General features: G+C 42.8%; 1 protein-coding gene across 3 annotated transcripts in view; it reads left to right on the top strand.

Moving 5' to 3' along the window:
- Positions 1–13085, top strand: part of PTPRN2 (protein tyrosine phosphatase receptor type N2) — a 608972-nt gene that overhangs the window by 155016 nt on the left and 440871 nt on the right. For all 3 annotated transcript variants that reach the window (XM_053409492.1, XM_053409491.1, XM_053409490.1), the window contains exons 4-5: positions 8617–8734; positions 10512–10674. In XM_053409492.1, coding sequence (XP_053265467.1) covers positions 8617–8734; positions 10512–10674 — 281 coding nt within the window. The remainder of the gene's footprint in view (positions 1–8616; positions 8735–10511; positions 10675–13085) is intronic.

Here is a 13085-nt window from a genome sequence, read left to right as displayed (position 1 = left end):
GAGTTTCCTCGCTGAAATAAAATAGTAGGCTAAAGAAGCAGGAGGGCAGAGGGAAAAAACTTAGAGAAAATGGAACATATCATTCTGTATGCTGAAACTAATCTTAGGGCACAGCTTGAAAAAGGGAGCCATGTAGTAAAAAGGAACGTGTAATATTTTGTTACAGAAGTGGAAGACACAGCAGTGCACTGGTAAATGGCAATACACAATTGTGTTCATTTTTTACTGTGGGTTTTGGGTTATGGGATACATGGGGTCAAACAATGCACACAGCAGTTAGTTTTCCATTTTATTCATGCCATTTTATTCATAACCCCACTTATTTCATACATGTTTGAAATAAATGAACTGCTTAATTATTGTAATGCCCCAATGGATTTGTTACTGCATATGTTTTAATTATGCATTGATTTTATAGTTGTAAACTGCTTCGGAGCAATTTTGGCATATGAGCAGTATATAAATGAAATAATAATAGCAGCAATAATTTTGTACGGAAATTGCTTTTTATGGGTAAGGTTCTCAAACGGTAAACTCTTTTAGGAACTTGGTAAGTCTGCCGTGTTCCACTGTCCTTGCAGGTCACTAATCAGGACCTCTTCAAATAAAAGTGCAAATAAAAGACTAATGCTGTAGGCTGGAGACCGGTACTTCCTCTATGGCTCATCACATTGCAGCAGCAGACCTACCAGAGAGGAGTAAACAAAGCCTCTCCAGGGCTAGCCCAATACGTCTTGCTATCTGAGGCAAACCAGATTGTGTGCTCCGCCTCAGATTTCTATTTCTGGATCTTAACTCAACTGGTAGTTGAATCTTACTTCAACCCAGTTAATTGGAGAGTATCTTCCACTGTACCTGGGGGGCAGCATGCAAGACTGGGGAGTGCAGGCTAGACTGTGTAGAATAAGGTAAAGGGACCCCTGACCATTAGGTCCAGTCATGACCGACTCTGGGGTTGCGGCGCTCATCTTGCTTTATTGGCTGAGGGAGCCGGCGTACAGCTTCTGGGTCATGTGGCCAGCATGACTAAGCCGCTTCTGGCGAACCAGAGCAGCGTACGGAAACGCCGTTTACCTTCCCACCAAACAAAACACACAAGCAAACCAATAACCCGTCTCCCACAAGCACATTTAAAGGTAAAGGGACGCCTGATCATTAGGTCCAGTCGTGGCCGACTCTGGGGTTGCGGTGCTCATCTCACTTTATTGGCCGAGGGAGCCGGCGTACAGCTTCTGGGTCATGTAGCTCTGGCGAACCAGAGCAGCGTACAGAAATGCCATTTACCTTCCCGCCAGAGCGATACCTATTTATCTACTTGCACTTTGACGTGCTTTCGAACTGCTAGGTTGGCAGGAGCAGGAACCGAGCAACGGAAGCTCACCCTGTCACGGGGATTCGAACCGCCGACCTTCTGATCTGCAAGTCCTAGGCTCAGTGGTTTAACCCACAGCGCCACCCATGTCCCCATACTGTGTAGAATACAAAGTTGTTATTCAGCACCTCTATCCTAGCCCACTCCCCAGTATCTGCTGCCTGAAGCAGCTGACTCACTTTGCCTAATGGTAGGCTGCTCCTGCTTCCTTCGCCCAATTTCAGTTCTGGAACAACTAGGGTTAGTTTTACTTGGGGCAAAGTTCGCAACCAGGAGAAGTTACTTCCAGGTTAGCGGAGCTCGTAACCTGAAGCATTCATAACCAGAAGCCTTTGTAAACAGAGGTACCACTGTACAGGGAGAAATGTTGGACTACAGTGATACAATTTTCTCTCTTTGTGTTTGCTTCAGGCTTGGATTTGGAGGGAGAGGGAGAGAGAGAAAAATTATGCGTAGTTGCTGGGCATGCCAAGGTGCTTGCAGAATTCATACTTAATTTCTGGGTGGGTGGGTGTGTGGGTGTGCGCGCGTGCACACATGCACGCACACGCTTCTCAAAAACAATTTTACAAAATCCATTCTCTTTCTCAAACTAGTCTTCCTTCCCTGAGTATCACTACTTAAATCATGCAGCATTTCAGTTTATATTTTTGTTGGCTTCAAGCGATAACTTGTCGGCTCCATTGTCTTAACTAGATCCCTCAATGGAAGAATGTGGTTCTGCATTGCCCATCTGTGGGAATTCCCAGTTGGAAATATGTACAGTGTAGGCAGAGCTCCAGCAGGGATAGATAATTGGTAGTTGTGTGTCCCACCATACAGTTCCACATTAGTGACATGGAAATAATATGTGTACAACGGAACGACTGTGATCCTGCTCAGCCATCGGTGTTAAATTGTTATAATTGAGTTGTGGGCCAGGAGCAAGCCAGTAGGTGTGGCAGCACAGACAAAAGGGACAGGAAATTGCCTAGTAGCGTCATTTGCTGTTGCTCAGTCTTAATTTTGATTGCAATTGTCAGCTTGGTATTAGTGCTGTTGTGTGAGCTGTTTTATTGCAGACCATGTGGGTGAGATTTTCCCCCCTTTCCAAAATGAAACAGTGAAAGGATGCAGCTGATTGTTTTAGGCAATACTAGTTATATTTTCAGTGAAACTTTTTCCATGGAACGTGTTGAATAGTAGGCTATAAAGAACCAGTGCGTTTAGAAGCAAGTTTATAAATCAGTGTAAAAGTAATCCTTTTGAAAGTAATAACCTGATGTGTGGCAATTAAAATTATTATCACTTGTTAATTTATGAATCACCTTTTGCACATGTTACGAGGCGAATTGCAAACGTTATCATAAAAGCAGCTAAAAATAGTTTTTAAACCAGTCCAAAAGTTTTGACATGAACAGCTTTACATTCAGCTGGAAAGACTTGCAGAAGCAAAAATATCTTCTATTTTTTTCCTGAACCGACAGCTGCAATACAGATGTGCACTTTTAAAAAGCTGCTTTCCCAAGCCTGTTCTTGAAATACTTTTATGTAGATTTTTGACTCCTGTAGATGTTTTGGATGAGGAGATTTCACCCCTCCCATATCCAAGAATCTCCTGATCAGTGGCGTAGCGTGGGTTGTCAGCACCCGGGGCAAGGCAAGTAATTTGCGCCCCCTAACCCGTGGATATGCCCTAACCCCAGATGTTGCGCCCGGTGCGGCTGGCCCCCCCTGCACTCCCCACGCTACGCCACTGCCTGTACCTAGCATGGCCTCTGATCCAAAGGCTCAAGGATGGGAAAGCAGATGTGGAAGGGGAGAATGCTTTGCATCCCAACCAACTCTGGCCATGAATTTCCACGCATTTTATCCTCAGTCTGGAACATGCTTGTCAGTTTCAGGTCACATGTCTCGGTAAAGCAGCGCATATTAATTTCCACTGAGCAGGATTAAGCAGCTTAACTCATTACAGCTCATTTAGTGAGGCTTAATGCATTTTTAAAAATTATTTAGCTTTTAAATAACGATAATAATAAAGGTGCTCCGTTCTATTGGCCTTAATCTTCAGCAGAACGTCTCATACACCCAGCCGCTGCCACCCGGCCTTAAACATATTTATCAGCTCGCACATCCCTTTGATTTTAATAGAATTTTTTATTTCTAAGAAAACATGCTTAGGACCACCACAATTTTCGAAATAAATAAATACACAACTTGAAACAAAGAGAAGATTTGTCTGTCCCCTCTCAGCTTGGGAAATGGAGCAGGTCTCTCACTGTGCCATCTTTTTAAAACGGTGACAAGAGCACCATCACAACAGGATCTTTTGCTGTTCTCAAGCACCATAACAACTTTTTGACATTTATTTGAATTCTCTCTGCCTCTGAAGCTGGAGGCCTCCTGTGGCTACTGCCTGACTCCATCAACGTTCACAAAAATTGTCCAGTTCCTTTTCATACGTCATCCACAACAGCACCACAACTAGCCTTAAGAGAGAGGAAGTTGCAACAACCGTGCCTCCTAATCTACGTGCTTCTTGCCTGTGGTACTAAACTCCACATTCGCCAAGCCTTAGATAGGCTACACACTTGCCATTCCATCTCCACCAATGAGGGGGAAGGTCATCATATTTGATCAGTTTGCTGTGACATTTTGATAGGTTGCTTCCTGCCGAAATGGGCAAACCCTTTTGAATATTATTCTATAGGAAAGCAACACAGAAATAATTCGAAAACATAAATGACCCCTGCACTGATTTCCCTTCTAATTATCCCAAAGCAAGCAGGCCTCCAGGCACTGCTGAACTACACTTCCCATCACCTGCAACCATTGCCTATGGGAGCCAGAGTGCAGTAACTTCTGGATACCTTCAAGTTCCTCATCGCTTCTGTAAAAATCACTAGGAAGTTAACCATTGAACTTAGTGGGACTTGCTGCTGAGTAAGCACACATAGGTTGTGTCTCTAAGACACTCCCCTTCATACCCAGACACACTTTAAAAAATAAAATAGGGGTGTTGATCAAGCAGAGAGCAGACCTTACTGGGTCCACACAAACCAAACCTATTTAATCCTGGCCTCGCGTCAAGGCTGGGTAGACAAAAGAAAAGGAGCAGGGACAGCCTCCCCCTTCCCTCCGTCCCACAAATCTGGCCCAAATAAATCCCGATCGAGGACACGGATGACAACACACACACACACACACACCCCGATGCTCCGTACCACAGCCCCCAACAGAGACTTTGCATCACATTCAAGATGACCACCCTCCTTCCCCCGGCTGCAATTCCTGTCCGAGAGGCCGTGGCTCGCTTCGCCTGCTTTCGAGGGCTGGCGCTTGGCCTTCGCCTGGCAGAAGCTCAAGAGAAACAAGCCCTCTCGGGACGAACAGGGCACACGGGGCAGCCGTTTCTGCAGCCAGCTTTAAAAAGAAAAGTCGAGTCCCGGTGGCGCATTCAAGGGGAGTGAGTGACCTCATCGGAGAGGAGACGCGCCCGAGTGTTACGGCAACCGGCCCCCGTCGGGGGACGCGGGGCTGCCTCCCCGATCCCTCCGGAGCCGCCACTCCTCCCTCTTTCCCAGCTGACCAAAGTTGATAAGGGAGAAGCACAGCCCATCAGCGCCACCCCCTTCCCCAGCATCTGCTTACCGAGACTTTGCCGCTGCTTCTGCCACTGCCGTCGGATCCCCTCTCCTTGCAGCCGCCTTCTTGCCCATGCCTGCTCTCCAGCTAAGTGAGGAACCCTGAGACGCCGGCGGAGGGGGTGGGGGGGGGGAGAGAGAAATTTCCCTCCGGCGAGCCTCGGCAGAATAGGGTTATTTTAAAGCTCCTTATTTGGGCAGTGATGTCAAGGGAAGTTGTTCAGGCAGCACCACCCACTTTCCTCTCGCGCGCGTCCCTTCCAGTTTTTTCCTCCTCCTCCTTCGCCCTATTCACTACACATTTGTTTCTTGTGGTCCGGCAGCGGCTTTCGCTACGGAAAAAAAAGGACTCATTCGATCAGCCCTTGTTGTCCAGCGGTGGCGGCGGGGAGCCCGGCGGAGGAAGGAACTTGTCCCTTCCCTCTGGACTCGCGCCCCCCCCAGATGTTGCGCCCGGTGCGGCCGGCACCCCTGGCACCCCCCACGCTACGCCACTGCTCCTGATGAGTCTGGTGATTCTCCAGAGAGAAGGAGGCGTGTTCTGCTCTCTACTTATTCTGCTCCAGCACCACATCAAAGAGTCAGTCAGTCAGTCAGTGTGTCAGAGAGAGAGAGAGACTGAGTGTTAGAGATCGTGTGTAGAGATAAGGTTGCTGCTAAGAGCAGCTGCAGACACTCAGTGTAGTTTAGCATTCTTTATGCTTAGACCTCATTTAGCTCTGTATATAGTTGTATGATAGTTGAAGATAGAATAAAAGTAGTTATTCTACAGAGCCGCTCTCCGAGTCGTTTATACTCTGCTATACTCTGCTGTACTCTGCTGTGCGACGACTGTCTTCTTGTGGAAGTGAATCCGGTGCTCACAACTCTAAGCTGTGAGTCCACAGCACTTTGACCTGTTCCTGTGCAGAAGGTGGTCTCTGGAAGTGCTACCCAGCTTGCCTAGCCCAGTTGGGGCTGAGTGGATGAGTCCAGTTGGTGGCACTGGCTCAGGGGCGATGCTGACATTGGATTGGGTCAGCAGCTTAATGCAAGAGGCCAGCCAGTCTGGCATAGTGACGGATTGTTAGGAAGGTCTGCACCAGATCTTTGTTTTAAACAGAAAGCTATGGATGAGGCACTGTCTCCCTGCCTAACCTGCCTCTTAGAACTGTTAAAATATTAACAAATATGCACAAAACTCACCTCTTCAAAGGAAGAGCAGGATAAAAAAAAACCTGAAGAAAAAATATTATAGCATTTTCAAATATTAAATATTAATCCTGGAGATACAGTGTTAAAGATACTGTAGCTCCAAAAGCCATTCCAATATGCTCACAGTGACTTATCCCCAAACATAGCATTTTAAAAGGAGTTATGGATTAACATTTTAATCTGAAACACATTTTCTAGAAAATAAATTAAGGATGTCTAATTTTTCAATTTGCTTTCTTTAAAAACCACATTCATTTCAGTTTATGTTTTAAAACATAATCACATTAATTTTCCTTCATTTTAATTGTACTCATTTTCATTTTATCTTTCTTTTTCTTCTTCCTTTTTATTTTAATGGAGACCCAGCCTGTCTTTTGGTACCCTTCTCCTTCTTGTACATTTGGTGTTTTCCATCTCGTGGCATTGAAATCTCAGGAATTCTAACACCTCCTTTCTCCAGAATATCAGATTTTCCATTGGACAAAGACTCCTAGACTCACAGACCCAAAATCCGAGGCAATGATTCCAATGTAAAACTAATTTGGAAATGAAAATTTATTTTTCATATTCATTTTGAATATGAACATGGAATGCCCTAACATCAGATGTCAAGGAAATAAACAACTATCTGACTTTTAGAAGACATCTGAAGGCATCCCTGTATCGGGAAATTTTTAATGTCTAATGTTTTACAATTATGTGCTGTAAGCTGCCCAGAGTGGCTGGGGAAACCCAGCCAGATGGGCAGGGAATAATAATAATAATAATAATTTTGATGTTGAATGAATTTGGATGCATTCATTATGGTTTTAGAACAAACTCATGCCCCTAAAATAGACCTCCATTGATTTTAATGTTTGTGTATTGCCTGAATTCTGCACATGCTCCTTATGCTATGAAACTGTCTAGTGATGGTCTAGCACAGGGCTAGGCAACCTAAGGCCCGTGGGCCGGATGCGGCCCAATTGCCTTCTCACTCCGGCCATCGGATGGTCCGGGAATCAGCGTGTTTTGACATGAGTAGAATGTGCCCTTTTATTTACAATGCATCTCTGTGTTTTTTGTGGGGCCTGCCTGGTGTTTTTACATGAGTAGAATGTGTGCTTTTATTTAAAATGCATCTCTGGGTTATTTGTGGGGCACAGGAATTCGTTCATTCCCCACCCCCCAATATAGTCCAGCCCACCACGTGGTCTGAGGGCGGTGGACCGGCTCACGGCTGAAAAAGATTGATGACCCCTGGTCTAGCACATGTAGAATTGTCTTTTGATCAAATGGAAATATGTTCCAATGAATAGGATGCATTTCCAAGTGATTTGAGATGCACCTGAAGTTCAATTAATCGTGATTGGTGGCAGTTTTAATACAGTAATCATTGTTATCATAGATGTGTTCTCAACTCAACAATATCTGTATTAGTGGATAGTATTTCAGTAAGTGGACTTAGGTTGGGGAAGCTGAATGTCAATAATTACCAGGAAGCGATACGTTGTATAATAATAATAATAATAATAATAATAATAATAATAATAATAATAATAATTTATGTATACCCCTCCCTCCCCAGCCAGAACCGGGCTCAGATACTGAGTAATTACATATAACTCCAGGTGGTAAGCCTACATAAATTAAAAGTGTTAATCATAACATTTACAAATCTAACAATTATTCTTGGAGTTATATAATTATTGTGTGATCAGTAGTGCATGTAATTAATACATAATTGCATGGAATTTGCTTTTACAGTGACACCTTGCCCTTGTTTAAAGGTCTCTGTTGCAACAGTTGAGTGTAAATAAAATATGAATCAGTCTTCATATATAATATTCCACTGTCCATTAGAATAGTTAGCACTAGATCAGTGTTATTCATACCTGGGTGTGCCTACCTTTTCCTGAGCAGGTCACAGAAAAGGTTTATGGAAAATATATTGTGAGATTGGTGAGATAGTAGTCCTCCTTGAAAAGCCACTTTCCATTATATGCTACAATTTAGTTTTGAAACTTGGCATGACTTGTATTTTTGACTCACTTATTGTCAAACACCTCTTCTTTGTAACAAAGCAGTAAATACTGTTTATACAGTAAAGCTGGTTTATAGGTCCATAGTGACTAAGAAACACTAAAATTCTAAGACTAATCTCCCTTTTAAATCTCATCGCAACACCCACCGCCTTCTTAGAAGAAAGCATTTTAAAAGGCTTCAGTATTTCACGAGAAAGGTCTGATTACCACAGTGATTTTTTCAGGGGAAGGAAATCTGCAGCTGTAACAAGTAGAAAGTTTGTTAAAAACCTTGCAGAAGTTGAAATTTCTGTTCATTATAATTGCTTTCGTAACACAAGATTGAGATGTCCTGTTTTGTTTTGTTTTTGCTCTGTCAAAGTACTGAGTTTCTAAAACTGTATTTTGCACAACTGTTTTCCAGGTTTTACCTGGCAAGATGATTATACACAGCATGTTATTGCCCGTGAAGTCTCATATCTCCATAAGATTCATGATTGGCACCCTGAGGCATTCTCATCAGAAGAGCCTGATGCACAGAGGTAAATACCCAGGCATTTTATGTATCGTAATGTTTTATGTTCTCGATTATGGGAGATGAAAATCTTATTTATTTATTTATTTATTTATTAAAAAAAACTGGTATGTTTGGCTCACATTACAAGTTCAGGGTCTCCCTTGTACTGGCGGGGCAGTGGGAAGCAGAGATCTTATTGGCACATGTGGTGGAGTTGCACCAAAGTTCATGAATTTTGGAAACAAGTGAATACAGACATCTGTACACTTACAGGTGAAAATGTGATCCTGGATCCTTCACTATGTATTTTGTCTGCTATTGATAAAGGTAGGGCAGATCTTATATGTAAACAGTTAATTGTAGATCTAGTAGCTGCTCCATTAGTGATTGCTCAGGTCTGGAAAGAAGCTTCATGCTATATGTAAGCAACTGGTTCAAGAAAATTACCGTATTTTTGCGTCAATAAGACACCCCCATGTATAAGACGACCCCTATTTTTTTTAACCCAAAATTAAGAAAATGCACTATGTACTATCCATGTATAAGACGACCTCTTATTTTATTTAGGAAAAAATATAGTCTTATACACGGAAAAATACAGTATGTTCATTGCTATCTCAGAGAAACTGACATGTAATAGTCAGGTGCCTGTGATGTTGTTCCTTTTGATTTCACCTCCAATTCAGGGTTATTTATTAAACTTATGACATCACAGTCACATGAATGGCACATTCCTTCAAAATATGATTTTATTTGGCAGCATCTATAAACAGGCAAGACCTTTTATTCCCCACCCCTATTCCCTTCATTGTACAAGGTAAGTTAATGGTTATTATGACCAAAGAGAACCTATACTTGGCCCAAAGCCTTACTATTAAAAGTGATGGAAACACTTCTAGCTCAACCTGTTCTTAATTCTTTCTGGAAAGTCAAGACCCTCTTGTTCAGTTAGTTGTTGATTAAGGGAAACCTGTCAATCATGGGGCAAAAGAGATGTAATCATATTGGGATCAACAGAAGATTGAATGGAAGTGACACTTGATCAGGATAAATGTACACATTTTCCACTTTATCTGTCATCTATGATCTGGTAACCTCTAGGTTAGATTACTGCAATGCATTATATGTGGGGTTGCCTCTGAAGATGGTTTGGAAACTTCAACTGGTGCAGAATTTGGCAGCCAGGCCAAATTCCCACCAGGAATTTTGGAAGGCTCCAGATAGTTGAGGGACTTCGTTTTTAATTTTTGAAGGACAGTGTTAACCATCCCTCGATCTCAGGCATCCATACCAATACTAAGTAAAAATAAAAACAATGGGCTTGTTTTGTTCTTGCACAGCCCTTTGATCCAGTGGAAGCTTCTGCTAGCAAACAAGCAGAGAGGGAGTTGTTGCTGATTCTACTTTCCTTCGGCTGCCCCTGTGCCCCTCCCAGATCTGTTCAAGGGGGCTGGGGACCCCTTGTAACAGCATGGAGGGAGGTGCAACAGATTGGAGGAGTAAAAAGGAATCTGTGAAAATCACACTCTTCTTTCAGTTCATGGAAATCTCTGTTGGATCAAAGAGCTTTCTGTCAGCAACCCATTCTTATTAACCATTTCTGAATATATCTTATTGAGTTTGTGTCTTTTTACTGAAACATTGATATTTCAAAATATTCTAGTGTATTTCACCTCTCAGAAGTATTAGTTATATGCTGCTGGGGACTATATACTTAATATTCAAAGGTGTTGGTTAATTTCTGAGTCCACCGCACATTTTATAATGTGAGTAATGTTGTTTAACTTTATTTCAACTTGCAGGTCCACAAAGCAGAAAGCTGATAGCAACAGGAATTTAGGTCTGGAAAAGGATGTGAACTTTGCCAAGTCTCCTCAGCAATACCTTGCCTATTTGGACATTCTCTCCCAGTCTGCAATTCCAAATTTATATTCAAAGATAAGGGGCAACAAAGCCTCTCTTAAGGTAAGGTTGTTGTTGTTGTTGTTGTTTCCTCCTGTTCTTCCTTCAAACATTTCTTTTTCTTTTTCTTTGCTGCTAGATTTTGCCATTTTTGTGATATTCTTCCTGGGAGGCTGGCCTGGGGGTTATGCAGTCTCACAGCAGTCATTAGTTTTATGGCCAATGGCTAGAATGTTAATGCAAAACAGTGGCACTGATTCTCCTTCTGTGATTGCTCTGCTCCAACAGACTGACCACTGCTGGTTATAATTAAAGAACAGGCTGTAATGATCTCTGGCAGGCAAGCAAGCCCTGATAAGAAGTAAGGACTCTCTGACAGTTTTATGTACATTTATTTATAGAAAAACGCATTCAGAGCACGGCTTCTCACCTGCTCGCATTGACGATAGTTGGTCAGTCTGAATCTTCACCCCTCCCACTAAGGACGCTAAACTCCCGCCTTTCCCCTCTTGCCCTTCCATTGCCCTCTGATCTTATTCAGTCTCTTAGAACGGGGACTGAGAGGCTGGCCTCCGCCCTCACCACTTCCACTTGACACAGTCTCAGACCTCTGCTTATCTGCTGATTGCCTAGCAATGCTCTGACTGCCTTCCAACTCTTCCTCTTCTTGAGAGCTAACAGAGTCTTCCCCGGGAAGGGGGTCGAGCTGCCCTTTCTTGACTCTGTCAGCCAGCTATCATCTGCAGAGTCAGTCCCTCATTCACTTAGCTCAGTTTTTGAGTCTTGACTCTTACCCTGCACTCTGGGGGGCCACGTTCCTGACACAGGGTGCCTCTGAGCACATTCTAAGTCTGGAAATTTGTTTTCTAGACCAGAACTGAACTGAGCTCACAATCATTTCACATAAAAGTCCATCCCTTTTAGCTTTCTTCATTTCAGCAGGCTCAGTTAGGAGGGAGAAGTCACCTTGTTGTTGCTAAACAATTAGGAGCCAGAAACCTTTGTTGATCTACTGCAAATCACCTAGGCATCTATCAGAAGACCCTGACCTACTTACCTGACCTAACTTCGACATCTCTGGTGTATGACTGTTTAGCAGCTACCCAGTATGTAGAGGAGCGGTGATAACATTTTGTTAAGTGTTTTGAAGACAAAGTGCTATGGCAAGCCTAAGTATGGTAAGTATTAGCTTAGGGCACTGATTAAAAGTGCCACCTAATTAACAAGCAGCAGTTCTCTAGATGGTGTTCAACTGTAATGGCTTACTTTACATTTTTACAGGATACCACCTGCCTAAATTAGTAGTAGGGTCTTGAGAGGTGATAAATGGCTGAAATTTGCAATTATGCAGCTCCCCCTTTCCTCCCCAGAAAAAGAACTGAACATAACCCACCCTCTGACATGGATTATAATCATTTGCTTAATAGGTATGGCTGGACAAAAAGTTCTTTTTCAACTTTCTACTGAAAGGAATTTTGATGGCAGTAGGGTGCCATTTTTTCATAACCTTGCAGATAAGTAAAATAAAAATAAAAATTGACTAGCGTATACTTTTTTCTTTTCATCATCTATAGCGTTTAACCTGTGGTGGTTATTTCACACCTACATTTCAGTGGTTGATGCTACAGTGAGCAATGAGCATTCATGTTGTGGGTTTTGGGGAAGGTCAGTTTCCATGATGCCCTGAGCCCCTTCCAGTTTTTGGGTTCGTATATCTGTTGTGGTAGAAAGTATGAGAGCAAGCTTGCCAAACCAGTTCTTTTGTCTAGGCAATGGTTGTGGCTGAATAGTGAGAGAGACCTAAGGAGCAAAACCAGGAGTATTTTAAAGGTGTTTAGGAGGATGTAACCAAGTGTTACTTGCCCAAAGATGAAGGAGGTTCTGGCAAAAAAGAACAAGGTGTTTTAATGTTGTTTGGGCAGTTTCGTAATGGCAGCTGAGTTCATCTAATTTGCTTACATAGTGCCTGACATTGTCATTTAAGTGGTTAATAAAGACAAACCCCTAGTGTGTCCAGTTTTCTTCCAGTTTCCCCCCACCAAATGCACAGTGTCGTTCCCCCAAATGAACATTTTGCATCCAACTGCACACTAAAATTCCCCTGCCTTAAACTGAGCACTATTGGATATGTAATAGCAGTAACATGTGATGTTTGAAGTTCTCAGAATTACTGGAAATGAACAGCACAAATAAATAAGCAATTGATTATCTGCACTGTGTTTGATGAACTGCTGCGCATATGGTACGCGATGCCCCTCATATTACTGTATAATGCTGAACTTCTGTGCACCTGTGATGATATGAAGATCATATACGTTTCTCATGTTCCCAGCATAACACTTCATACTTTTATATTTTAATATTCTAACTTTTATATATATATAGTGCATATTTTTTGGAAACTGACACACACAGACCCAAGAACTGCATATACCCCTCCTCGCCCCCGATTGAGAAACATTGCTCTAGTGATT

The sequence above is a fragment of the Podarcis raffonei genome, chromosome 12 (assembly GCF_027172205.1).
Source record: "Podarcis raffonei isolate rPodRaf1 chromosome 12, rPodRaf1.pri, whole genome shotgun sequence".
NCBI classification, from domain to species: domain Eukaryota; kingdom Metazoa; phylum Chordata; class Lepidosauria; order Squamata; family Lacertidae; genus Podarcis; species Podarcis raffonei.
The sequence above is the reverse complement of the archived record's forward strand: the minus strand, read 5'-3'. Positions and strand labels throughout refer to the sequence as shown.